The 26,686-nt window shown below is 41.4% G+C and overlaps 1 protein-coding gene and 1 long non-coding RNA gene across 5 annotated transcripts in view; one reads left to right on the forward strand and one right to left on the reverse strand.

Moving 5' to 3' along the window:
- Nucleotides 1-4,312, reverse strand: part of LOC119473471 — a 15,373-nt gene extending 11,061 nt beyond the window's left edge. The window contains exon 1 of the long non-coding RNA XR_005202690.1: nucleotides 4,105-4,312. This is a non-coding gene — a long non-coding RNA (uncharacterized LOC119473471). The remainder of the gene's footprint in view (nucleotides 1-4,104) is intronic.
- ABLIM1 (actin binding LIM protein 1) overlaps nucleotides 819-26,686 on the forward strand; it is a 344,682-nt gene continuing 318,814 nt past the window's right edge. For 3 of the 4 annotated variants that reach the window (XM_017543845.2, XM_017543842.2, XM_017543843.2), the window contains exon 1: nucleotides 819-1,055. In XM_017543845.2, coding sequence (XP_017399334.1) covers nucleotides 1,043-1,055 — 13 coding nt within the window. In that variant the 5' untranslated portion in view covers nucleotides 819-1,042. The remainder of the gene's footprint in view (nucleotides 1,056-26,686) is intronic. The other variant, XM_037743984.1, reaches the window with a different exon arrangement.

Genomic DNA, 26,686 nt, shown 5'->3' on the forward strand with positions numbered 1-26,686 from the left:
CTCAAGTGATCTGCCTGCCTCAGCCTCCCCAAATGTTGGGATTACATGAGTGAGCCACCATGCTCCGCCATGGAACATGTGTTTTGAGAGTGCACAGAGGAAGAGAGGACAGGGCGTGAGAGTGGAATCCCTCCTTTTTAGCTTAGAATTTCTGGATCTGGCGGCTTTTTATTACGTTGCTTATTAGCATCAAGCGCTAGTTGATAAACCTCCAGGACACTAAGAGATTTTTTCTTGTATTTTCTCCTTTTTATCCTGGCATACAGGAAAAGTGGATGTTTAGAGTGGCCACCAGCCCGGCCCAGCCCCGACTCTCGAGAGTTGATGCAGAAAATGAAGTGCATGTACAGACCTCCCTTGAGTGTCTGTTGGTTCAAGACCGGGTGCTGGGTGGGGGGACCCTGACGCCCAGCGCTGACTCGAGGGTCGCTGGAGGAAAGTCCCGCCCCATGCCCCCCCCAGGCTTTCTGAGAGCCCCGCCGGCTCGGAGGGGCAGGTGGGTCGGGCCCCGCGTGTGGATGCGGGCCAAGCCCCCTCAGGCGACCGTGGTCTTCGCTCTCCTGTCAAGGGCATCACCTAGGGGAAGGAACGAACGACCTTTTCTTGCTTTCTTTCTCCGGGACCAAAGCAGAGAGCTGAGAGCCACCCGGAGCACCCACGTTATTTTTCCTCTTACTGGGAAGCAGGGCCGGGAGAGGGAGGACGCAGACCCTCGGTGCTCGGGGACAGAGCCCCGCCCGGCGCCGCGGCAGAGCGGCTGCTGGACCCGGGTGGGCCCCGGCGGTTCGGGGCGGGGGAGGCGCGCCCCGCCCAGCGCGGCCGCGGGTGTCAGCGTTGCCGCGCCCGGCGGGTCCCCGCGGCCGCTACGTCCCCGCCCTTCGGCCTCGCTGCGCGGAGCGGGCTGCCAGGTGTCCTGCGGGCGGCGTCCACTGACCGCGAGGCGGGGGGCGCCGGCGCCGGGCGGGCGCTGCGGGGCTGCCTTTCTCCCGCGCCCCGCGGGGCTGTCGTCCGCCTTCCAGCGGCGGCTCCCGCTGCCTGCACCATGTCCGCCAGAGGTGAGTGGGGACCAGGTGGGCGGCGTCCTCCGACCCGCGCGGGCCGAGCAGGTGCGGGAGGGCGGGGGAGCTGCGACAGGCGCGCCGGCCCCAGCCCGGCCTGAAACTTTGGCAGCAGATCCCCTGCTCGGGGCTGCCGGGGGCCAGGGGTGGGGGGAAGAAGCCCTCGCCCTTGACCTTGATCCCCGGATGTGGGCGAGCCCGAGGGCCGAGGTCGGCGCCCGGCTCACCTGTACCCGCCGCGCGCCTGGGCTGGGAGGCGTGGGGGATGGGCTCGCGCTGGCTGCCCTGCCGGGAGCTGTGCAAGGGCTGGCCGGGAGGGAGGAAGAGGCATTTTTTCCTCCTTTCTAGTTACCATTTTGCAGCTCGGCTATGGAAGGAATCCAGGGCTTGATGCAGCACTATTTAAAGCTGCAGTGCTTAAACCTCATGTAAAAAAAAAGAAAAGAAAAGAAAAGTAAATTCCCCACCTGTACTACCCTATGCATGAACCTCCCCTTCCACTCCCCACCCATTTTCTTTCTGGAGTAAAACAGTTACTGCAGGTGAAATAGGTGGAAGAAAAAAAAAAATTAGAATTGCTTTTCAGGCAAGAATAAAGGGAATGTATTTCTTGCCATCTGGAGCCAGTGATGATGCTGGGGAGAGTGGGTTAGTCATAGCTCAGTGGCTGTTACTATGAGTGAAATATTAAAGAGATCAAGTCATTGTGCAGCTTGCGAGCAACGAAAATGAAGTGAATTAGTTGCTTTGCCATAAGCATTTAAGGAAAATATTGATTATTTTTAGAAAGTGTATTTGCAAAGTAGTAAGTGCCACCCCTTTTGATACCCTGAAGGCAACCTGTAAGAGGTGTTGCAGAGTTATTATTATTATTTTTTAACTCCGAAGCTTTAAACCTGCATTTTGGAAGGAGTTTAGGAATTTGATAACATGTGTTGGATAATTAAGGGCTGCTTTTCAGAGTTCATCCTGGGGCATATAATGACTAGAGTAATCTCTATCCAGAATGTTTTCATTCCTTTTCAAGCAAGCTGATCTTTGTTGATGATTGCTCTGGCAATATGGTTGGTTGGATCTGTACCTAGGGATGGGGTGGAAAGTGCTTGGTGGAATGACAGAATTTATATTGTAGATACCAGGCTGCAGAGGTGACATGAGGCTCTGAAATACTACCTGTCTAATCATGCCTCATTATTGATGTATGTTAGATAAATAAAAAAGAGCATGGAACAGAGAACACCATAAGGGACTTGGTGTGTATATGGACGGAATGGGAACAATCTCTGAACTGTGTTCTAAGACTGAGGCTTTGGGTGCTGACCGCTAGTCTAAATACTACAAGGAACAATGGAGAATATGTCTTAGAAGTTGTAAATCTCTCTGAGGTCGAGTCCACTTCTGATTCAACTTTACACCACCCAAACCTCTTAGTGCAGAACCTTGCACACTGTAGAGGCCAAGTAACTATTGGGAATCTTGGTATGCCCGAGGAAGCATCAAGTTCGTTAGGCAGTCACACCAATTTCACTTAGTCTTTGGCTCCTCTTATTCAGGGGACTCTGGGGTTTATCCGAGAATGTGAAATGAAGATGGTCCCAGAGATTCTGAGGGGCTCGAAGCCCTGGAATGGGGCTGAGTTCTCAAACATTTCTTCTTTAACCTAGTTTCAAGCAGGATGGTTGGGGTCAGCTATAGACATTTCACTCAGTTGTCTTATTTCTCCTTCAAACTTCATGTTGGTAATCTTGCATTTAACAGTTTAAAGTCTAACTAGTCTTGTAGAGGGAAAACATCTATAATAATAAATATCAGTTAGTATATGTTTATTATGTATCAGGTACTTTGCATGTATTACATTATTTAATCCTCACAATAACTCAGTCAAGTAGATACTGTTATTACCTCCCCATTTTACAAATGAAGGAATTGAGGTTTTGAGAGATTATGTATATAATTTGCCTGAGCTAAACAGTTGGTAAGTGGCAGATCCTGACTTTTACCCAAGTCTGTCTGATTCTGATCACATCCACTTTGTTTTACTTCTGTTATTAGTCCTTCAATATTGTAATAGACATCACGATCATTGATTTGCTAAGAAGAGAGAGAGAATGGCCTAGGCATGGCATTTAAAGGAAATAGCCTTGGTAAGTAACCTGGAATTCCCAATACATTTAGAAACATCTTGGTGGGCATTTGGTAATGACAAAGGGCCACTGATACTAGATGTTGTTATTTTGATATTCCTAGTTTTTTTTCCTCCTATTTCAGTGTTGAGAACCAGAACTTCCTAGATTTTATGAAAGACTGAGGATTTTACCTATGTTTTTATGTAGTACTTTTATTTATGTGAATTTGAAAAAAAATTCTAAAAGATTAATAGAATGCTTAGTAGTTACTGAATTGAGTTTGTCTAGAAAAGTGTATATTTTGTCATTAATTTTTATAAAAGATTTTAAAATTGTGGGCTTCACTATGGTGTTCCAATTCAGTTATCTCCTCTTGTCTATACTCCCGAAGTGGAGATAAGCTTATAAGACCAGAAACTTAATGTGTCTACTTAGGTTCCCAATTTATCAACGGGAAGTTCTTTAGACCCTTGGAAACATAAATGCTCTTGATCTTTAAAATGATCTCTGCTTATTTCTAATATCTCAGCTTGTAGGTTATGATAGGGATATAATAATTACAGTATTATTATTTTTAAGTTGAAAACAGCCAGGCACAGTGGCTCACGCCTATAATCCTAGCATTTGGGAGGCCAAGGCGGGTGGATCATGAGATCAGGAGTTTGAGACCAGTCTGGCCAATATGGTGAAACCCTGTATCTACTAAAAATACAAAAATTAGCCAGGCATGGTGGTGCCTGCCTATAGTCCTAGCTACTCAACAGGCTGAGGCAGGAGAATCCCTTGAGCCTGCGAGGTGGAGATTGCAGTGAGTGGAGATTGTGCCAGACAGAGCGAGACTCCATCTCAAAAAAATAAAAAGTTGAAAGCAGCCCCCTTTAAGGGGGTACTGAAAGGAGACAGGGGCTGGGGCTGTCCACCTCAGTTGCATTTGCATTACTTCTGTGTCCTTGTATCTCAGATGCGCTCTCTGCCTACTTGTGAGGTTCCCCTGTTAAGCCTTTAGTGGAATCATGTGTTTGAGGCCTTGAGGGAGGTCAGCTGCACTGGAGTGCTGCCCGTGGCCTGGGCAGGGAATTTCCCAGCAAGGTCCAGAGGAGTTACTGTGTTTTCAGTCTGAATCGAATGTCAGAGCCAGCCAGTAGGGCTTCATCCTCTAGGGGATAACTCTGCTTAGCAGATTAGGTCCTGAATAACTTGCTTATATTTTTTTAATTAAATGTTCCTGGTTGGTTAAGAAAAAAAAAGAAAGAAAGAAAGAAAAGACAACAATGAAATCAACTGGCCGGGTACAGTGGCTAATGCCTGTAATCTCAACACTTTGGGAGGCTGAGGTGGGCGGATCACTTGAGGCCAGGAGTTCAAGACCAACCTGGCCAACATGATGAAACCCCATCTCTACTAAAAACACAAAATTAGCCGGGTGTGGCGGCGCACGCCTGTAATCCCAGCTACTTGAGAGGCTGAGGCACATGAATTGCTGAGATTGCACCTCTGCACCCCAGTTTGGGCGACAGACTGAGACTGTTTCAAAAAAACAAACAACAACAACAAAAAAACAGTTGAATCTCATAAGCAAAGCAATTTTATTTTTAAAAATTTAAGAGAAAAGTATTAAAATTCAGTTCACTATTCAAACTAACAATTAAAAGCTTTTATTAATTTTATGGTAGAGCAAGCTAAGATATTGCCATCTTGTGGTATGTTAGGAGACTCTCATCAAAGACTTGTAACTTGGTGTTGTGTTTTTCCAATAGAGACCAAAATGGATCCATCATATTTTGATTTTTGAGTTACCAGCTAGAGGAAATTATAAGACTTAGAATAGAGTTTCCACATCTGGGGAGAATTGTCTCGGCAGCCTTTTAAAAATATAGATCCCCAGGCCTCATTCCAGATCTAATGGTTCCTAAACACTAAAGGTAGAGTCCCAACATATGTGAAAAGTGATTCTAAGGATCACTCGATTACAGTGGGGTCCCATTACTGCAGAATCATAAGACTTATCTGGAGTATTTATCAAAGGTACTAATACCATGACTCTGCTTCAGATCTACTAAATCAAAATATTCAGGCTAGGCCTGGGCATCTGCATTTTTAATAAGCCCTAGCTAATTCTCATGTACAGGCAGAATTGGGAGCCATTGAATTACAGCTTATTTCTTCTAATGTAGGGTCTGAATCATCCTGCAAGTTTCAAAAAAGCTACTTTTAAGTTATACAAGTAATATATTAAAATCCACTATCAGGCTGGGCATGGTGACTCACGCCTCTAATCCCAGGACTTTGGGAGGCCAAGGTGGGCAGATCACTTGAGGTCAAGAATTCAAAGACCAGCCTAGCCAACATGGTGAAACCCCATCTCTACTGAAAAAAAAAATTCAAAAATTAGGCGGGCGTGGCATTTTGCACATTTATAGTCCCAGCTACTTGGAGGCTGAGGCAGAAGGATTGCTTAAACCTGGGATGTGGATGTTGCAGTGAGCCAAGATCACACCACTGCACTCCAGCCTGGGCACCTGTCTTAAAAAAAAAAAAAAATCATTATCAATGTATTAATACAACAAAACTGTGTTAACATACCTATATAATATATTAAAATATTAAATTATAGATTAGTACTTTATATTTTAATTCAAACAGGCTGGAAGTATATAAAGTTAAAAATGAAAATCTCCTATTTTAACTCATTTCCTATCAAATCCTAAGAATTAATGACAAACAATGCATCCCATAAATCCTTCCATACAGTTTCTATCTGGTTAGCTTTTGGTCCAATTCAATAAATAGTAAACACATATACCATGCAAGACACATAAAGAAAACAAGCGCTTTACAAAAGAAGCAGTCACTCGATGAAACTGCTGGTTTTTCAGAAGCTTGAGTCATGAAGAAAAAGGCCCAGGTATGTGTGGATAGATTCCATTGCACTGGCTGTAAAAATGCTAGACCAGTTTTGCTAACTTTGTTTTCAGAAATTCCGCAAAACTGGAAGCAACCTGACTGTTCATCCACTGGGGGAATGAGTGGCCAGATTGTGGTGCATATATGTGGACTATTACACAGTTATTAGAAAGAGTGAGTGAGACCCATGTGCGTTGGTCTGGAGGGACGGCTGTGATACATTGTTAAGGGAAAAGAGTGTGTTTTAGAATAAAATCTATGTCATACAGCATCCCAGTTTTGTAAATTGAGAAAAATCCCTCTGTGTGCATATGTGTGTGTTCCATGAGCAGAGAAAAAAATCATGGAACAGTACACAACAAGCATTTAACAGTGGCTACCTCAAAGGTAAGGGTGAGGAGGGAAGGTAGTTGGCTTTTCTTTGGCTATATCTTTATGTTGTTTGGTAGTAAGAGCAGCTTGAATAGATTGAGAGAAAACTCCAATAAAGGAAAAAATGTCCACTTTATCTGCGTCATTCATTTCACTTATTGGAGTCAGGGACATAGATTTTTAATCATTTATTTGATGAATGTTTATCGAATACTTGTTACGTGCCAGTAATTAGTTAATAGGGCCCAATATACACCCTCAAGAAGCTCACAGTTTTATGGGGAAGACAAATACACACATATTTGTAAAAGGGTATCCTGAGTGCTGAGAGAGCAAGAGCATATGGGATAGAGAGAGAATTACGGTAATACTGGAGAGTGGCATTTAGTTAGCTGTAGGCGCGACATCCATATCAGGTGAGGCTTCTTAAAGAAAGTAGAGTTGTTTTCTTGGAGAATGAGTTGGACTTAGCCAGGTGAAAAAGAATAGGATGGAGGGAAGGCCTTTCCAAGGAAAAGGGCGTGAAAAGAAGTAGCATAGTGAGCATTGAACCTAGCAAGTATGTTGCTGCCTGATGACATGTTTTTCAAGGAAAGGAAAAGCAGATCTCAGTGGAGTCGGGAGGTGAAGAGGCCACTTTGGGGAAAGCCTGAGGGTGTAGGGATTTTCACTGACAAGGGCTTGCAGTTCCAGAGCACAGTGGAAGGTTGTCAGTGGTGAGAGATTTGCAGCGAGAGGGGAGAAACAGGGATGAGAAAAGGGATGAGAAGAGAGAGGAGGCCTCTGTCCTTCTCATGGCTGAGGCTGCAGGAATGAGAAAGATGGTTGTGCATGACAAACTTGAAATGTCCTAACTTTGGCATGAGGAATTTGGTTGCAGACTTTGCTGAGAGTCCTGGGCAGTAGCAAGCTGGGGCGGAGAGGTGATGGGGCTGCCATCTGCTTCCTAGAGTAGCAGCAAAACCCTCTGCTGGACATGGCTTGTTCATGGGGTTGGGGCCAAGGTTAGAATGTGGGCAGAGGGATTATAGGAATGAGAACCACACTTTTTTTTTTTTTTTTTTTTCTGATTTCCTGAGCTTTGAGGCCTACAGCATGGCTTAAAATATATTTGCTAGTTGATAAATGGGAGACTTCCCCTCCATTTCATTTTTCTTCTCTCTTACTTCTGCCCATCACTTTGGACTTCTTGTCCCAAGCGTCACTCTAGCTTTATCAGTTTCTTTGATGGTGATGTTGTAAAGATTAGTACACTAAGAGTTATTATTTGGTGTGATATGGGGGCCACTTTGCTGGCATGTATCAACTACAGTTTATCCTCTCTTTGAGTTACAGGACTCCTAAGCAGTTTATTAAATCAAGGAAAGGAGAAAATATCTTTAAAAGCCAAATTTAGCCATTATTAGTTTTAGTATTTAATATCAAAACAGCAAAACACTACATTTCCTGGAAGTTCTTTTTTGCATTTAAAATAAATGGTTCTGATTCAATAAATAGATTAAAAAAATTTTTTTTGCATGAGAGAAATCGTTTTGGACATGAATATCTCACATGTGGGAGTGTCATATGTTTCAGCAAAGACTTTCAGAAGGTTGAATTGTTCCCATATTGTATCTGTGAACTGTATTATGTTTGCTTTTTTTTTTTTTAATTTTTGGGACCTTATATAGACAAGCTTGACTTAATCACACTTCGTGGGTTACGGTTTACTATCATCATCAATCCATCAGGCTCTGCTCTTGTCTAATATATTGATTATTTTATCTCCATTATTTAATTTCGTTACCTTTTTGCCATAGGCAACAATTCTTATACATTTGATATATGTGTCCTTGAATTTGTAGTAAAATTCTTAGATCAGTTCTTATACTTAGAGCTGTAAGTACTAAGTCAGTGTGTGTGTGTGTGTGTGTGTGTGTGTGTTTCAAGGAGAAATTTTCTCCTTATTGCAAATGAAATAGAAGTCAGTGGGGTTGTAATTTACGTTATATATAAAAGAGATTTGACAATTAAGAAAATATATGCTTTCTTCTCTTTCCTCCTCCCCAAAACAGAACTGGAAACCATTTATCTGAAAATTTCTTGACAGCAAGCAAGAAAACAATATAATGGACAGTGTTGAACTCTTAATCACCCTTTCTTACCGAGATTTAATCAGCTAGTATTTATTGAACCCCTTTCCTACAGCATCCAGACTAATTTCAAATCCTATCTATTCCTGGGCTGAGGATGCTAATATACTAATTAATGAAGTCATTTAACAAGTAGTTATTGAACACTCTGCAGTAAGCATTGTCATGGTTTTGGGATGGGAAAATATTAAAGGACATTCAAATTTGTGGTTAATTGAGGTTGGGACAAACTGGCTGGTAGACATTTATGGCTCACATTTAAATATATATTTACATATACTATGTAAGTTATCATTCAACCTGGGATGCTTCTCTCTAGAACAAATGTTAAACCTGATGGGATGCTGGGACAATAGGTGTATACTGGGGCTATCCTAGGCAAATCGAGACTGTGGCCTTTCTAACTGGTAGTGTTTCTAGCCAGCATGCCTTATGGTGTCAGTATATCCCTTGGCCTTAAAAGATCGACTTTTGATCAACAGCTGAATTTCTGCCTGTAGTATTAGCTACTTTGTAAATTATCTACCTCAAAATTTAAACTTAAATCTTGGGCTGGCTATTTCCTGCCCTTCAATCCATTTTTGGGCTATTTTCCCAAATGACAAGTTGGTATGCTGAGGTATAATTACTGTCATAGACTAACCACCTAAAGTCAAATCAAAATAAAATTTCAGAATATTTATTTTTTATGTTTTAGGTAATTAACATGATTTTCTTCTATTGGCATAAATTATCTGGAGACAACTATCGTAAGAAAGAAATGCTTAGTGCTTTTGGGACCTTCATCATCATGGGAATGGCTCTATTTTTTTTGGTTAATATGTTTCACAGTAGCTTTTAAATGTATAGTTCGGTTTACCTGTGGTTATCTTTGGACTCACAACCAACTTGATTTTATGCCAATGTGCTACAGATTTATCTTTTCCAGAATATTGTATGATTTTAATGAGAAAATTATCTAATTTGCACTTACCACCATAAGGAAATTGACCATTAAAAATTATTTTTGGATGGTAAATCCTTATTTAGTAGATGAATCTATAAAACCCTTTATATTATTGAGCCCTGCATTAAAATAAAAATGAAAGCAGGAGTTGTGGGTCAAGCATGTAAAAATGATTTGCTGATTGATTGGAGAGCATATGGCTTTAGTCCTTTGTTAGGTAATTTTTATACTTGCTTGTAGGAGGAAGAGCTGAACATGTATAATTATTATTCACATTTTAAATAAACACAATTAGTCCTTTCTTCTGTATGGTGTGTTCTTTCTCCAGCTCTTTAACATTATTACTTTTGAGAATAATGTTAGATGGTATGTATATATAAATGAAGTGTGTTGGGGTCGATTTTTAAATCGTTTTTCCTAAAGAAAATATCACATAATGTATTTTTACTTTAGGCTGTGTCCAGGGTCTTTACTGATACTTTTCTTTCTCAACTTATTGGGAATTCATTTAAAAAACACCCACAAGAGGGAAGCCACCAGAGAACTGAATGGTAACAATGAAGGGAAATGAGGACAATGAGGTAAACAGCTATTTCTGGCTTTCAGCTCCAAATAGGAATGAACAGAAGGAGAGGAGTCCCGGAGTCTGGAGGAAGGAGGGAGGGGACAGAGCCATAATTTTTAAAAGTCAAAACAATGTAGAAAAGAGGTTTGGGGTTGGCAATCTCTAATGGACTCCAGGGAGAATTTTTTTGTTCTTGTTGTTCTGTGTAAAACAAGCGAATCTTTATTTTGAGTCACTTAAGCATTGGGTGAGTAATGAGTATGGGCATCAGGGATGGGTGAGTTTTTTTCCCCAGTTCCTTGTGACTACTTATTTTAGGGGAATCTATTCTGTGGCTAGATGCATTATATAAATTGTAGAATTGTAGTTGGCAAGAATGTATTAATTTATTCAGTTATTCCTTAAGTATGAGTTGAACACCTGCTAAGTGTTGTAGGTGCTGGAGTGTGATGACCACTGACTATATAAATATATGATAGGTGGTGTAAAGAACTGTGAAGAAAATAAAGAAGAGTAAGTAGAATAGCGCGTGTTAGAGAGGTGAGAGGGTGGGGAAGGTGCGAATGCATATGGGGCAATAATGGAAGGCCTCTTTGATAAAGTGACATTTCAGCAGAGACCTGAAGTGGGGGGTCAGGAAGATATCTGGTAAAGAGTTTTTTAGGCAGTGAGATGAGCAAAGCCAAGGCCCTGAGGGCTGTCAGGACCAGCAGGCAGGCCTGTGTGGCTGGATCAGAAAGGACCGGGGAGAGATATGGAGATGAAGTCAGAGAGATAGTTGGGGGAAGAGGGTGTCCAGTTGGTCCCTGAGATTGCTGTGATGATTTGAATTTTTCTGAGTTAGATTGAGTGAGAGAGGTGAAAGTTCTGAGCGGAGTAGTAGCATGATGTTGCATGGTTTAAAAGGATCATTCAGTCAACATGTAGATGGTAAGGCACGGGTGGAAGCAAGAAGACCAGTTAGGAGGCTACCGTAGTGATCAAGGTAAGAGAAGATGGTGGCTTGAGCCAAATGGGAGGAAAGCAGCTGCTGAGAAGTTATTGGATTCTGGAAATATTCCCAAATAATTTCTTTGCGGACTCGCTGATGAGTTGGCAACATGAAGTAGAAGAAAGAGGGGAATCTTAGATATCTCCAGTTCTTTCGGCAACTGGTAGGACAGCATGTCATTTCTTGCAATGAGGAAGAATATAGAAGGGGCAGGTTTGGGGAGGAAATCAAGCATTTTGGACATTTGAAAAGTCTCTGAGCCTTCTATGAACATATTAGTTATGCCTATTTTACAGATAGAGAAAAATGAGGCATAGAGAAGTGAAGAAACTCATCTGAGATCGTCATCTAGCTAATAAGTGGGTGACCCAGGATTTAAATTCAGGTCTCGTTCATGCCGGAGGATGCTCTGTTTACTGTTGCAATGCTGCCTCTTTACATTCAGCTGAAATACATACCAGGAAAAGAATCTGTCTATTTTTCATTTCTTAATTATTTATGGTTTCTCATTATGGGATAATTTTCTGCATTTTTAAACACGGTTTATGTTGAAGAAAGAAAAAATAAACCATAATCACATTATTCCAAATTCTACCATTTATCAACATTATCATTGTTAGCACTGCAAAAGCAGTGCTGGAATATGAAGAAGCATACTCTATAATTATGGCACTGAGTGCTTGCTATGAGCCAGACTTAGGGAATCCTAGCTCTTTTCCGTATAGGGCTCCTAGAACAATGAATGTGAGGAACCTGTCTATGAAAGTTGCACTATAACGTGGCGAGTGGCGTGAGGGTGTTACATATAAGATGCTGCAGGAGAACAGAGGAGGGACACCGGTGCATCCTGATTGGATATGGGGCCAAGGAAGACTTTACAAACAAGTGTTATTTAAATAGGGCCTTGAAGAACAAGTGGAATTTGCCAAAGGGAGAAGTGGTTGAAAAATATTTCAAGCACAGGAAATGGTGCTTGGAATTTTTAGAATTTATAAAATGGTAATTAACTTATTAAGCATTAAGAACAAAACATCTGATGTTAAATGTAACATGCAGACACAATATGAGGAACATTTTTAAACTATGCTGAGAAACAGAAGATATTTAAGTCATTGGAGAAACATGCTAGGCTCTTGGATAATAAGACACAGTATTGTAAAAATGTTCATTTCCCCTAAGTTTCACCATAAAAGAAATAAAATTCCAATTAAAATGGCAACAAGGTCTGGTTTAGGGACATGGAAATATGATACTATTTTTCATTTTGCAAAATGAAACATATGAAATTCAAAAACAAATGAAGTATAATTAAGGGAGATTAGCCCTACCAGATAATAAAATGTAATATTCAACTATTTAATTAAAAGAGTTTGGTGTTGGAAAAAATTAGCATAATATCTAGTTATAGTATAGTGAACAAATGTATATAAACAAATTTATTTATAGTAAAGTTAGCATTTAAAAATCAGTGTGAGAAGAAAGATCTCCAGTAATCGATGTTGGAGCAACTAGGTAACTGTTTAGTAAAGATAAATCTAGATCTTTTTTAAAATTTCTTTTAGAACACACACACACACACACACACACACACAATTCCTGTGGATTAAATATTTAAGTATAAAAAAACAATAGAAATCCTAGTAAAAAAAAAATGGGTGAATTTATAACTGAGAGTGTCCTGACCCTCTAAACAGGATACAAAGCCTGGAAGTAATGAAATAAATGGTAGATACATTTAACTGCACAAAAATAAGGCTTCTATGTGGCTAAAAAATACGACATTCAGCATTCTGGCTTGTGATTCTCACAAGGCCCCAGCAGAGCTGGCTTGAACCTGGTCCCCTGCCCCAGGACAGTTAAGTCAGCAAATAACAGGGCAGAGGCAGAGACAGGTGTGGGAGATGACAAAGGTGCCTTCAGAAGGCTTGGCAGATAACTCGAGTGATAATGTCATGACTTACCTGAGGACCTCACTGAAGTTTTACTTTCTGCACAAAGCAGGCCAGACAAGAAACTGAGGATGGTGTTCACTCATTCATTCCACAAACATGTAGAGCTTCTATTATTATTTTTCATTCCACAAACGGGAGAGCTTTTAGCACCATATGCAAGGGATACAGGAATAAGTAAGGTATAGTCCCTGCCTCAGAGAGACCATGTTGGACTTCTGCTTAGTATCTGGAATATTCAGAATTGAAAAGCATAGTCACTAGTCACTCCCGGTTGTTTTTTTTTTTTTTTTTTTTTTTTTCCTGCCTTCTATAACAGCAGTCCCCAGCTTTTTTGGCACCAAGGACTGGTTTCGTGGAAGACAGTTTTTCCATGGACTGAGGTTGGGGGGGGAATGGTTTCAGGATGAAACTGTCCTGCCTTAGAAGATCATCAGGCATTAGACGTCCATAAGGAGCCAACCTAGATCCCTCGCATGCACAGTTCACAGTAGGGTTTGTGCTCCCATGAGAATCTAATGCTGCCGTGGATGTGACAGGAGGTGGCGTGCAGGCAGTAATGCTCGTTTGCCTGCTGCTCACCCCCTGCTGTGTGGCCCAGTTCCTAACAGGCCATGGACTGGCACTGGTCTGTGGCCCAGGAGATGGGGGCCCCTGTTCTAGAACATTCACACTCCTTAAGGTAGCCTGGCCTGAGGTTTTTTGGACAGCTGTAGGAATGACGCACAGTTCTCAGTCATTTGCTGTCACTCACTCAGGAATGATACTGTCACACTTTTACCATAGGAAAAAAGGGAATGCATTGGTTTGCTCTGTTCCTGGGGAAACTTGAGATGGACTGCCTGCTGGAAAGGAGGATAATCACTGGGGCTGGACTAGACCTGGCAGTTTAATTAACTCGTTTATCTCAACATTGCCTCTTTTCATAGCAAAGCTGCCTACAGTGATAAACACTAAAAGAAGGGTATTTATGTGCTGGTGTTCAGAACATTTGATTTAAGTGAGCATTTTTATTAGTGTTTCTTGGAGATTAGCCTACCCTGGTTCTCTGAATCTCTTTGATTACATCAGAGCTTGCTTTGGAGGCAACCTTTCCCCCTGATTCACTGCTAATAAACACACTTTGAACTTGATCATTGGACCTGTTCTTCCTCTGACAGCTATGTTTCTTCCTACCCAGATTTTTTCGTGTTAGCATGCAACACACTGAACTGTAGAGAGACATCTGTCTAGGTGGCCCCAGCCATGTCTAGACTGCATTCTGTGAAGCCAGGGACGAAATAGTACATGTGTTTTTCCAGAACATAGTCTACCCCAGGACCTGAAGTGGAGCAGATATTTAATAACCAAACATTGAAAGAATTGGGAGGAGAAATGTTGCCATCTAAGAAATTCACAGTTTGCTGGAGCAGACAGACTTATGCAAAGGGTGAAGGGAGTAAGGATAGAAGGTGCTGTCCTACAAATTTCTCAGTCCTTTCAGTTGAATTCTGCTAAGCTAGAGGTGACCTAGAAGTTCATTTCTTTATAGGTTTGTGCTCCTAAAACTGACCAGAGGCTGGGCGCAGTGGCTCATTTCTGTAATCTCAGCACTTTGGAAGGTCGAGGCAGGTGGATCACTTGAGGTCAGGAGTTCGAGACCAGCCTGGCCAATATGGTGAAACCCTGTCTCTACTAAAAATACAAAAAAATTAGCTGGGTGTAGTGGCACATGCCTGTAATCCCAGCTACTTGGGTGGCTGGAGGCAAGAGAATCGCTTGAACCTAGAAGGTGGAGGTCACAGCGAGCCGAAATTGTGCCATTGCACTCCAGCCTGGGTGACAGAGCAGGACTCCATCTCCAAAACAAAACAAAAAAAACCAAACCGACAGAGACACAGTTGTGTGTTTTCAGCATGCACAGTGCAGGTTCTAACCATGTTCATCATGTTCGTTGATGGGCTGAGTTCTTTATCCAAGTAGAATTTTTTTTTTTTTTTTTTTTTTTCCCGAGATGGAGTTGCATGCCTGTTGCCTAGGCTAGAGTGCAATGGCGTGATCTCGGCTCACTGCAACCTTTGCCTCCCAGGTTTAAGCAATTTCTCCTGCCTCAGCCACCCGAGTAGCTGGGATTACAGGCATGCACCACCATGCCTGGCTAATTTTGTATTTTTAGTAGAGACAGAGTTTCTCCATGTTGGTCAGGCTGGTCCTGAACTCTCAACCTCAGGTGATCCTCCCACCTCAGCCTCCCAAAGTGCTGGAATTATAGGCATGAGCCACCGCGCCCAGCCCCAAGTAGAAATTTATGATAACCACTGTTAAATGTTTCTGGAGATTCCATGTAGAGAAAAGTTAGCTTTATGCTATATAAGTAGAAAATGGACCCATCTATCTACCTATAAAACTACTATCTCTTAGCCCACCGACTGAAAAGAAAAAAAAAAAACAAACAACTTGCCTTTTTCACATATATGTTGAGATCTATATTAGTATGTACAGACATCGCTCATCTTTTATGACTGCATAGCGTTCAATCCTATGGCTGTAACATACCTGATTTAATAGTCCCTTATTGATAGATGCTTTGCTTATTTGTTTTTATAGACAATGCTGCATTGAAAATCTTTGTGCATATATCTTGAGGTTTTTAGAGCACAGCCGTAAGTGTTAGTCTATAAATTTTTTTTTTTTTTTTTTTTTTTTGAGATGGAGTTTCGCTCTTGTTACCCAGGCTGGAGTGCAATGGCGCGATCTCGGCTCACCGCAACCTCCGCCTCCTGGGTTCAGGCAATTCTCCTGCCTCAGCCTCCTGAGTAGCTGGGATTACAGGCACGTGCCACCATGCCCAGCTAATTTTTTGTATTTTTAATAGAGATAGGATTTCACCATGTTGACCAGGATGGTCTCGATCTTTTGACCTCGTGAACCACCCGCCTCAGCCTCCCAAAGTGCTGGGATTACAGGCTTGAGCCACTGCACCCGGCTAGTCTATAACTTTTAATGAGCTTTACTGGTAGTTCAGAAATAATGGAAGGCGAGCATGGTGCACAGAATTCCTCAAACGCCCCTCTGTGCCTTCTGTGGCTATCTTGCCCTAGGCTCTCTTCCTGGGCCATCTCCTGTTTTGCTCCTATGTAGTCTCTGCCCTGCTGGGAGCAGCTTATTTCTCCAGTACTATATAATGTTATAAATGTTTCCTTTATTTCTACCAAGGGACAGACCACTTCTATACCAGAGAAAAAAGAATATTGACTCTCCCTCACTTCATTTAAAGCCAACCTCGTTGCCTTTTACAGGATTAATTTTTTCCAGAATGATGGACAGCAAGAGATCTATGGCTTTTAGGTCAAAACAATCACAAAATAGGCTGATGCTGATATATTTCCCAAAGGCCGCATTATTTGTTTTTATTCACAGCCACTTGTTACCCTCAGTTAAGAAATGAAACCTGTTGCATGCGTATATTCATTACAGCACTGTTCACAATAGCAAAGACATGGAATCAACCCAAATGCCCATCGATGATAGACTGGATAAAGAAAATGTGGTACATATACACTGTGGAATATTATGCAGCCATAAAAAGGAATGAGATCATGTCCTTTTCAGGAACATGGATGGATTATCCTCAGTAAACTGTCTCAGGAACAGAAAACCAAATACCGCATGTTCTCACTTATAAGTGGGAGCTGAACAATGAGAACACATGGACACAGGGAGAAGAACAACACACACTGGGGCCTGTCAGTGGGTAGGGTAGGGGGAGGAAGAGCTTTGGAAAAACTAGCTGATGCATGGTGGGCTTAATACCTACGTGATGGGTTGATAGGTGCAGCAAACCATTGTGGTATATGTTTACCTATGTAACAAACCTGCACATCCTACACGTGTACCCTGGAACTTAAAAATAAAAATAAATGAAACTTGAGAATTAATTCTTTTTAAGGTGAGTCCAGAGGTCCCGATTTAAAAATAATCGAAATGACACATACTCAACAGGGACCAGTACATTCTAGTGGAAAGAGTTGGACAGAGTTAGGAGACTTGTGTTCTAGCTTGAGCTCTTCTTCTCAGCTGTGTGGTCATGGACACACCATAAAACACAGTGCCCTTGGGACCTCCATTCCCCATCCCCTACTTCCATCTATTCCTTAGATGACCTCAGAAGACTCTTCCACCTACAAGGCCTGATACTAAAAATGAATTTCCAGATCGAATGACTCAATTTCACTTTGACTCAATTCCTGTAATGCTTCATTCATCTTGGCTGGAATTCCAGGAGACAGGAGAGAGACTGGCAGCCTCTTATGTAATGTTACTTGAGCAAAGGGTTTGGGGAAGGTGCTGGCTCCATCCTAAGTCATGGCTTAAAGTTTTGGGCTACATCACTTTTGGCTTTCTATGATGTGATTAAATGCACTCCTGATTTACTAGGAGAGTTTATGCAATTTCCAAGTAGCTTGCAATGGATCTGATATTCTCAAGCCAATGAAATGAAAAGTCTGTTAGTGAAAGAGAGCACTTGTAATAGTATTCCTTCCATTTCCCCCCCTGCACATGCATGGGTTTGTTTGTTGTATGCCTTTTATTTATTTATTTGTTTGTTTGTTTGTTTTTTGAGGTGGAGTCTCGCTCTGTCGCCAGGCTGGAGTGCAATGGCACAATCTTGGCTCACTAAAACCTCCACCTCCCAGGTTCAAATGATCCTCCTGCCTCAGCCTCCCCTGTAACTGGGACTACAGATGCACAGCACCATACCTGGCTAATTTTTGTATTTTTAGTAGAGACGGGGTTTCACTATGTTGACCAGGATGGTCTCAATCTCTTGACCTCATGATCTGCCTGCCTTGGCCTCCCACAGTGTTGTATGCCATTTTTAATGATGCTTGCGACATATTCTAGTTAGGGGGTTCAAACTTAAAAACTAACAGAGGGCCAATTTTCTCTTGGAGAGTGTTGTTTGATGTTCATTAAGTTTATTGAATGAGTTTATTTAGAAGCATTGGCTGATGAGACTTAATATAAGACTATTGTGTGTAATTTATAAAAGAATTTAAATTACATCTTTTATTTGTTTTTATTTATTTTTCTTTCTTTTTATCAGACTCCTAACTTCCTGAAAAACTACATCTTTTGTATAGAGTAGAAAGGACTAGAAAAATGTCAGTATCTTCTTTTTATCTTCCCATGCCTCCTAATGTTGTTTCTGGTACAAACAACTCCCAAACATTTTTTGGCAAACAGCAATGAGAAAATGGCAAAAATGAGAATTTTGGAAGTGTGGATTACCTTTTTGTGTATTCATTCACATTCAAAGCAGCACTTGTTTATAGGTTTTTGACTTTGCAGTAAAGCATCAGTGACTGAATATTTTTTCTTTCTCTTCCTTTTCCTAAATTTGTTAGTTAAGGCAGATTCTTCATTAAATACTTCAGTCTTCAGGATCTTGATAGGCAAATTATACAACATCCTACTCAATTAAGAAAAGGAATTATTAATAGAGAACTTGGGGAAAATGCTCTTATACACTTATTGGCTGTTTTGTAATAAACAGTGATTTCTACTTTTGTATTATTCATTGCAGGAAAAATGTTCTTTATGAATATTTTGATGTGAGATGTTAAATGAAATCTATAAAATAAGACTTTAATGCCTGTTAGGACAATTTCTTTAGAAAAAAATATTTTTGCTATCTTATTGTTTGACTAGGTCATAAAAAAGGGATGGCATTTTGTGGACACATATTTGAAAAATGCTGAGACAAAGGTATTTTATAGGAAATTGTCATGTGATATACTTTTAAAATTTAGTAGATTGCTTTCGGAGGTTATGAACATTGACAAACAGAGCCATGGCAGAAAGGATATATTCTATCCACCTTCGGCCTAGTTGAGAATGTTATCAACAACATTTTTACTTTCCTAAGCTGTTCTTTTCAGATTTATTTCCTAGTGTTTCTTTGGGTTTTGCATTCTGCTTAAACTAGATTATTCATATGTAAATACCTACTATGAAGAGTGTTTAAATTTACCTCTCTAAAGAATGTTTGGTAATGATTCAGTTAAGTTAAATGTATTACCACATTGTCGAAGACCATAGTGAAGATAATTTGACAGGCTTGGTTTTATTTAGGGAGCAATATTTGTGGATACTGTTACCATCTGAATAGTAGGAATGGTATTATTTTAGTCATCTCTGTATGCCTAACACCTGGGACATTCATTTCACAAATATTTATTAAGCACCTGCTGTTTCAGGAGCAGTAGCTGTAGCAGTACACAAAACAGATTTATAAAAACAGCTTTGCAGTGGGAGTTTCTAGGCAGCTTATATTTCGAGTTACTTTTTTATTTATGTAAAAATTATATTTATGAAATCTAGGTAAAATACACTGTATCTCAGATAGTGATGAGGGCTATGGAGGAAACAAAGCAGGGATGGGGGATGAAGGGTCTGGGATGGGAGTGATCAGGGAAGGCTTCATCGAGAAGGTGACATTTAAACAAAGAGAAGGAGCAGAGAAAGTGAGCCATGGGAGTATCTGGGGGAGAGCATTCTAGGCAGAGGGAAGAGCAATTGCAAATGCCCTGAGTCGGGAATGTGCTTGGAGTGTTTAGGGCACAGCAAGGCCAGTAGGAGGGGAGGGCAGAGAGATGGTGGGGTGTGGGGAAGCGGTCATGTGCTATCTTTCGAATCACCTTGAGGACTTTGGCTTTTACTGAGTGACATGGCAACCAGTGGAGGGTGCTGAGCAGAGGAACCCACTTGGTTAAATGTTGACCTGAACAGAGTATCTTCTTAAAGAAACCACGAGTCCCTCTGATCTGTGACTTTGGGCTTGTTTATATAGTATTGGTGATCTCTGGGTTTTGTGGGGTATGTGTGTGTATGTGTGTGTGTGTGTACGTGTGTGTGTGTGTTTTGTTTTAATCTGCGAATAGCTACATGAATAAAACTTAGTTTTGTTAGAATTTGTAGCTAGCAAACAAAGAGTATATCCTGTACCATGGATCACTAATATTGTTGGAACAAGAAAGAAGCAAAGGTAGCCAGTGGATAATGGGCAGTTATTGTCAAACATCAGGCTTAGAGCACTTGACGTAGTCCAGAAGAATAAATACTAGAGGAAGGCAAACCCCTTCCTCCTCTGGATTCAGAAAGGAAAAGCTGTGAAGTGAGATAACCACCCTGTGAAGTGTGTGACTAAGTTTAGAAAGCAAGGTGTCTGACGATAAATCATTATGTTTTTAGTATATCCATGAATTTTGGAATGGCTTATCAATTAAATTATTAGGCAGTCTTAATTCTAGCCTGTTATTTGAGCTAGAGATAAATCCCCTGGGACAGAGATAACGTGCAGGTCTGTCTGCTGTCAAAAGCCCCAGCCACTGGCTGGGCGAGATGGCTCATGGCTGTAATCTCAGCACTTTGGGAGGCCAAGGCAGAAGGATCCCTTGAAGCCAGGAGTTCGAGGCCAGCCTGGGCAACATAGCAACATAGTAAGACCCTGTCTCTACAAAACAATTTTAAAATAATATTAGCTGGGCATGGTGGTGGATGTCTGTAGTCCCAGCTACTAAGGAGGCTGAGGCAGGAGGGTTGCTAGAGCCCAGGAGTTTGAGGCTGCACTGAGCTGTGATCATGCCACTGTACTCCAGTCTGGATGATAAAGCAAGACCTCATCACAACAACAACAACAAAAATTATGTTGCCATCCTTGCATGGTATTTTGTGATATGCACCAGGATGTTTTAATTTTTTTTTGAAAGCAGGCAAAATGGAGGGAAGAAATGCATACACATCCAACAGAGCAGAGAGACAGGCACACACAGCAGATATGCCTTCTGAAAGCTTGGGGCTATATTAAAACAGGCACAGATAACATTTTCATTGTTGTCTTTGTGTCAGGCTCTGTATATCTGACAGTAGAAGGATACTTGTAGAATTGAACTGTACTCTTCATCCTGGGTCACTTTTGTATAGATCACGTATTGTAAGCTGGCCAACCATAGATGGTATCTAATTTCATGTCTGTTTACCATTATGTATGCTTTTTAAGAACTGAAAATACTGGAGATAAATCTAGTCAGTCTGCTTCTCCAAGCTTAGTTCACGAGTCCTATTAAAATTAGAATTATTCTTTTTCCTGAAGACAGCGAAGAAAAAAAAAAAGAGAATTATTCAAACACAGGAGTTCTTATTGTTTGTGATTTCCCCCCCCATCCTCTTGGTGGTTTAGATTCAGATGTTATCATGCTATGGTTTTCAATGGCTTTTATTTTATTTTGAGATGGAGTCTTACTCTGTCAACCAGGCTGGAGGGCAGTGGCCCTATCTCGGTTCACTGCAACCTCCACCTCCTGGGTTCAAGCGATTCTCATGCCTCAGCCTCCCGAATAGCTGGGATTACAGGTGCATGCCACCACACCCAGCTACGTTTTGTATTTTTAATAGAGACAGGATTTCACCATATTGGCCATGCTGGTCTCGCTCGAACTCCTGACCTCAAATGACCCACCCACCTTGACCTCCCAAAGTGCTGGGATTACAGGTGTGAGCCACTGTGCCCAGCCTTCCATGGGCTTTTCAATAATTAATTTCATATAATGCTCTTTGTAGATTTTGAGGACATTTAAAGAAAGCATTTAGAATTGTAAACTGGGTCATTTGTATGCATGCACAACTGTTGTCAGTATCACACCTAGCTCTCCCCTTTCTAGTCTATTCTGTGTATAACTGTCAAATCCATTTTCTACAGCTTGGCCTTGACCATAGGACTCCCCTATATAACAAAGCCCCCACAACTCCCCATTGCCTCTGGAATTACCTGCAGATTTTTCTGCCCTGGCATTCAGGGCTTTTTTGTGATCTGTACCAGGAGAGAAGAGATGAACTCTTTGGACACACATACATATGAAGCAGAGCGGAAAGACAGGCACACACAGCAGATACGACTTTTCTACCTGGCCGTGACTGCCTGGCTCCCCGTGCAGGAAGCTTCCACGCCCCCGTGGCCGGTGGAGCTGCCTCCAGATTCCTCAACCTCAGCATTTAAGGATCTTCATGGCCTGGATGGCCCATTTCACTTTTCTCTCTTTGGAACCTTTGCTTAAGGCAAGATAGAGCATTCATCTTTCCCAAACTGTGCTTTTGATTCTATTTCCACCTGGAATGCTGTTTTCTTCACCAATTTCTGACAAAATGGTGTCTGTTTTTTCAGGACCATCTTATAAGCTATGAAGACTTTTTCCTTCTACACATCAAAGAAACCAATTAGCAGAGTGAAGAAATAATCTATGGTTTGGGAGAAAACACTTACAAGTCATACAAAGAGCTTAATATCCAAAATAAGGGCTTATTATTACCCTTAATAAGGGTTTAATATCCAGAGTACACAAGGACCTCAAATGACTCTATAAACAGAAAAGAAATAATCCAATTAAGAAATGGGTAAAAAAATATGAATAGACATTGCTCTAAAGAAGACATACAAATGACTAACAGACGCAGAATGCTCAACATCACTACTCATTAGGGAGATGCAGGTTAAAACCACAATGAAGTATCACTTCACATGTGTTAGAATTGCTGTTATCAAAGAGATAAAAGATGAGCATTGGTGAAGAGGTGGAGAAAACCCTTTCTTGTATGCTGTTGGTGGGCGTGAAAATTAGTACAACCATTACAGAAAACGGTATGGAGGTTCCTCCAGAAACTAAAAATAAAATTACCATATGAACCAAAAGGGTTTGAAATCACTATGTCAAAGAAATCGCAGCACTGCCATGGTCATTGCTGTACTATTCACAATAGCCAAGTTACAGAATCAACCTAAGCATTCATCAAGGGATGAATGAATAAAGACATGTGGTGTATGTATTTAATAGAATAGGATTCACCCTTAAAGAAAGTCTGTCATATGCAACAACATGGATGGGATTGGAGAACATGATGCTAAGTGAAAGAAGCCAAATCCTGAAAGGCAAATACCACATATTCCTACTTATATGTGGAACCTAAAATAATCAAACTCATAGAAGCAGAGAGTAGAATGGTGGTCACAGAGGCTGGGGCAGGGTAAGAGGAGTGGGGAGATGGTAGTCGTCAAAGGGGACAAAGCCTCAGGAATTTTTTTAGATCAGCGGCAGAGCATGTGAATATAGCTAATTGAGTTCTGTACACTTCAATATTGCCAAGAGAGTAAATGTCTAATATTCTCATCACAAACAATGTTAACTATTGAGGTGATAGATATGTTAATAGCTTAATTTAATCTTTCCACACTGTATTCAAATTTGTAACACTCCTTGGTACCCAATTAACATAAACAACTAGGATTTGCTGACATCTATGAGACCTTTCTCCTCTTTTGAGAGACCTTCTCTGTTGTTTTGGAGCCTCTCATCTTCAGTAATAATCTTCCTTGCATTTTTGGTTTTTTTTGAGACGGAGTCTTGCTCTGTCACCCAGGCTAGAGTGCAGTGGCACGATCTCGGTTCACTGCAACCTCTGCCTCCCGGGTTCAAGCGATTCTTCTGCCTCAGCCTCTCAAGTAGCTGGGGCTACAGGCATGGGCCACCACACCTGGCTAATTTTTTTGTATTTTTAGTAGAGACATGGTTTCACCATGTTAGCCGGGATGGTCTCGATCTCCTGACCTCATCATCTGCCTGCCTCGGCCTCCCAAAGTACTGGGATTACAGGCATGAGTCACTGTGCCTGGCTTTTCCTCACATTATAGAGGTTTATGTCCTGTTTTCATTGTATTCTTGATACTTAGGAATTTTTTTTTTTTTAATACATAGTCTTGCTCTTGTCACCCACGCTGGAGTGTAATGGCACAATCTTGGCTTACTGCAACCTCTGCCTCCTGGGTTCAAGCAATTCTCCTGCCTCAACCTCCTGAGTAGCTGGGATTATAGGCGTGAGCCACCACCACGTGGTTTCACCATGTTGGCCAGGGTGGTCTTGAATTCCTGACCTCAGGTGATCTGCCCGCCTTGGTCTCCCAAAGTGCTGGGATTACCAGTGTGAGCCACTGCACCCGGCCAATTAGGATATTTTTCTTTCTTTCTTTCTTTCTTTCTTTCTTTCTTTCTTTCTTTCTTTCTTTCTTTTTCTTTCTTTCTTTCTTTAAAGAGATGGAGTTTCACTCTGTCACCCAGATTGGAGTGCCAATGATGCAATCTCAGCTCATTGCAGCCTCCGCCTCCTGGGTTCCAGCAATTCTCCTACCTTAGCCTCCTGGGTAGCTGGGATTACAGGCACCCACCACCATGCCTGGCTAGTTTTTGTATTTTCAGTAAAGATGGAGTTTTACCATGTTGGCCAGGCTGGTCTCGAATTACTAACCTCAGGTGATTGCCCACCTTGGCCTCCCAAAGTGCTAGGATTACAGGCATAAGTCACCATGCCCAGCCTTTTAATTTTTTTAGGTTACCGGGTTTTTTTTTTTTTTTAAGTTTTTAAGTTACTGTTTGTGGAGTCCTCACTATGTCTCAGGCAGGATAGCATTTGTAGTTAAGGGAATAGAATCTTGTTCAGTGATGTAGAGGAAGGAGGATGGTGACTTGGAGGAGGTTGGGGCAGTGGAAGCGAACGGGGCAGTGGAGGAGGACAAGCAGACTAATTCATGGCATATTTTAGAGGGGAAATTGAGAATTGCTAGCAGAGTGGATAGAGACTGAAGGAGAGAGAGAAGGAGAGGGAGGGGAGGGTCGTGGTGCGGTTTCTCCCTGTCTGGGTGGAAGGGGCAATAGGGAGAATGGATTTTGGAGTGGGAATAACATCAGGAGTTCTGTTTGCACATGCTAATTTGAGATACCTCTGAGACATCCAAGGGCATGGTCAGGTCAGATCAGCTATTAGACACCCAAGTCTCTATGTCAGGGCAGGGTCAAGGTGGGAGCTTTCAATTGAGAAGTTGTCAGCTAGGAAGAGCATATAGATGGGACACATTCTCTAAAAAGTGATGCTACCTCAGAATGGCACACCACCTGGTATCACTTCATGCCCTGCCTGCTCCCATCCAATATGATAAAAACAGAAATTGAGGATAAGCAGAAGAAATGTCATTATTTTTATTTATTTATTTTCTTTGAGACAGGGTCTCACTCTCTCATCCAGGCTGAAGTGCAGTGGCATGAACAAGTTCACTGCAGCCTCAACCTTGTGAACTCAAGCAGTCCTCCTGCCTCAGCCTCTTGTGTAGCTGGGACCCAAGGCATATGCCACCATGCCCAGCTAACATTTAGAAACTTTTATGGCAACTATAGCAAATGATCACTTTAATTTCGTATGCCTTTGATTTCATTGTCTTGATAACTTGTTGTTTTTTTAATTGCATTTTACAGTAGTATCAGTCTGTGGTGGATTGGAAATTAAAGTAGTGCCTGGGTTCTTCTCCCCAGATGGCTGAGAAACACTGCTGTGAAGTTTAGAGTTTGATCAGGGAAGGAAGAGGTAGAATACAGCCTGGGAATCAATGGCCAGTGAGATAGTAGGAAGCCTTGATTTTCCTTTCACTGGAATCGAATCTAAGTTTGAGGCTACCTCCAAAGCACAGGTGCTTCACTGCTATTTTATATTACCTTCTTCCCTAGAAAGTGTCCCCAGAATGAGACCTGTGATATAACACCAACAGAACTGTGGGTCCCATCACAAAACTTCTGCTTCTATGCCCAGGCCATATCTCATGGTCTCCCAACATGATGCCATTACAGGCTGCATTCCTGGTGGTTCATATAGAAATGAGACTCTTCTCCCCAACTCTTGCCTCACTTTGTCTTGGGTTCCCAGAGATGCCCTGTGTGTGCTTATATTTTGGAAAGTCCCTCCAGAAGGCAGCTTTTTTGTTTTTCTTCTATATCAGCCCATCTTTTTATGAAGGTTAGACCTTGTACATGCGGCAAGGCTGGGGACCAGAGCCATCCTCTCCCCGCATATCAACCCCTACCACGGAAGGTCTGTGATGGGGAACAGGAGGCAGCCGCAGCTGACAGCCTCACTCAGCCAGGCCAGATCTTTAGCACAAAATTGAAAGTTTTCGTTTTTTAGATATACTGTTGACTGACATACTAACTTCCTCAGAAAAGTTTTGAAAGAGGAATGATGTGATTTTAAGGGGTTCAAGAACTCCTCATGCTTGAGAGAAGGAAATAAATAGAGGAGACACATAATGAAAATATTTAACTTGGACTGATTTTAATTTGCATTTAAAAAACAAATTACTCCACAGAAAGATCCAAGATGGTTATATCTAATTTATGCAAGAAATCTGGCAATGTGTCTGAATCTGGCAATTTGAACTTCAAAAAGTACAAGTGATTCTATTAGTGACCTTTAATTTTTCTAGTTCCAAAATAAAAACACCTTTAATAGCTAATCGAGTTAGTTACTCTGAGAGTTCTTCCGTTTACTGAAGGCACATTGTCCAGAACCCTAATAATATCTAAGTTCATTGCCCCAGAATCAACACCAATAGAATATAAACCATTAATTCTAGAAGCTAGTCTAAATCTTCACTTTTAGGCAAATTAACTTGAAGTTGCTTTTTCTAGTTGCAATTCTGCTTTAACCATATTAGTGCTACTACTTATACCCTCGAATATAAGCATAGTAATTTTAAAAGTATACTGCTTATTATTAGTAGCAGTGGTAAT

This window comes from Cebus imitator, unplaced genomic scaffold, assembly GCF_001604975.1.
Source record: "Cebus imitator isolate Cc_AM_T3 unplaced genomic scaffold, Cebus_imitator-1.0 Scaffold161, whole genome shotgun sequence".
In the NCBI taxonomy this organism is placed as follows: Eukaryota; Metazoa; Chordata; class Mammalia; order Primates; family Cebidae; genus Cebus; species Cebus imitator.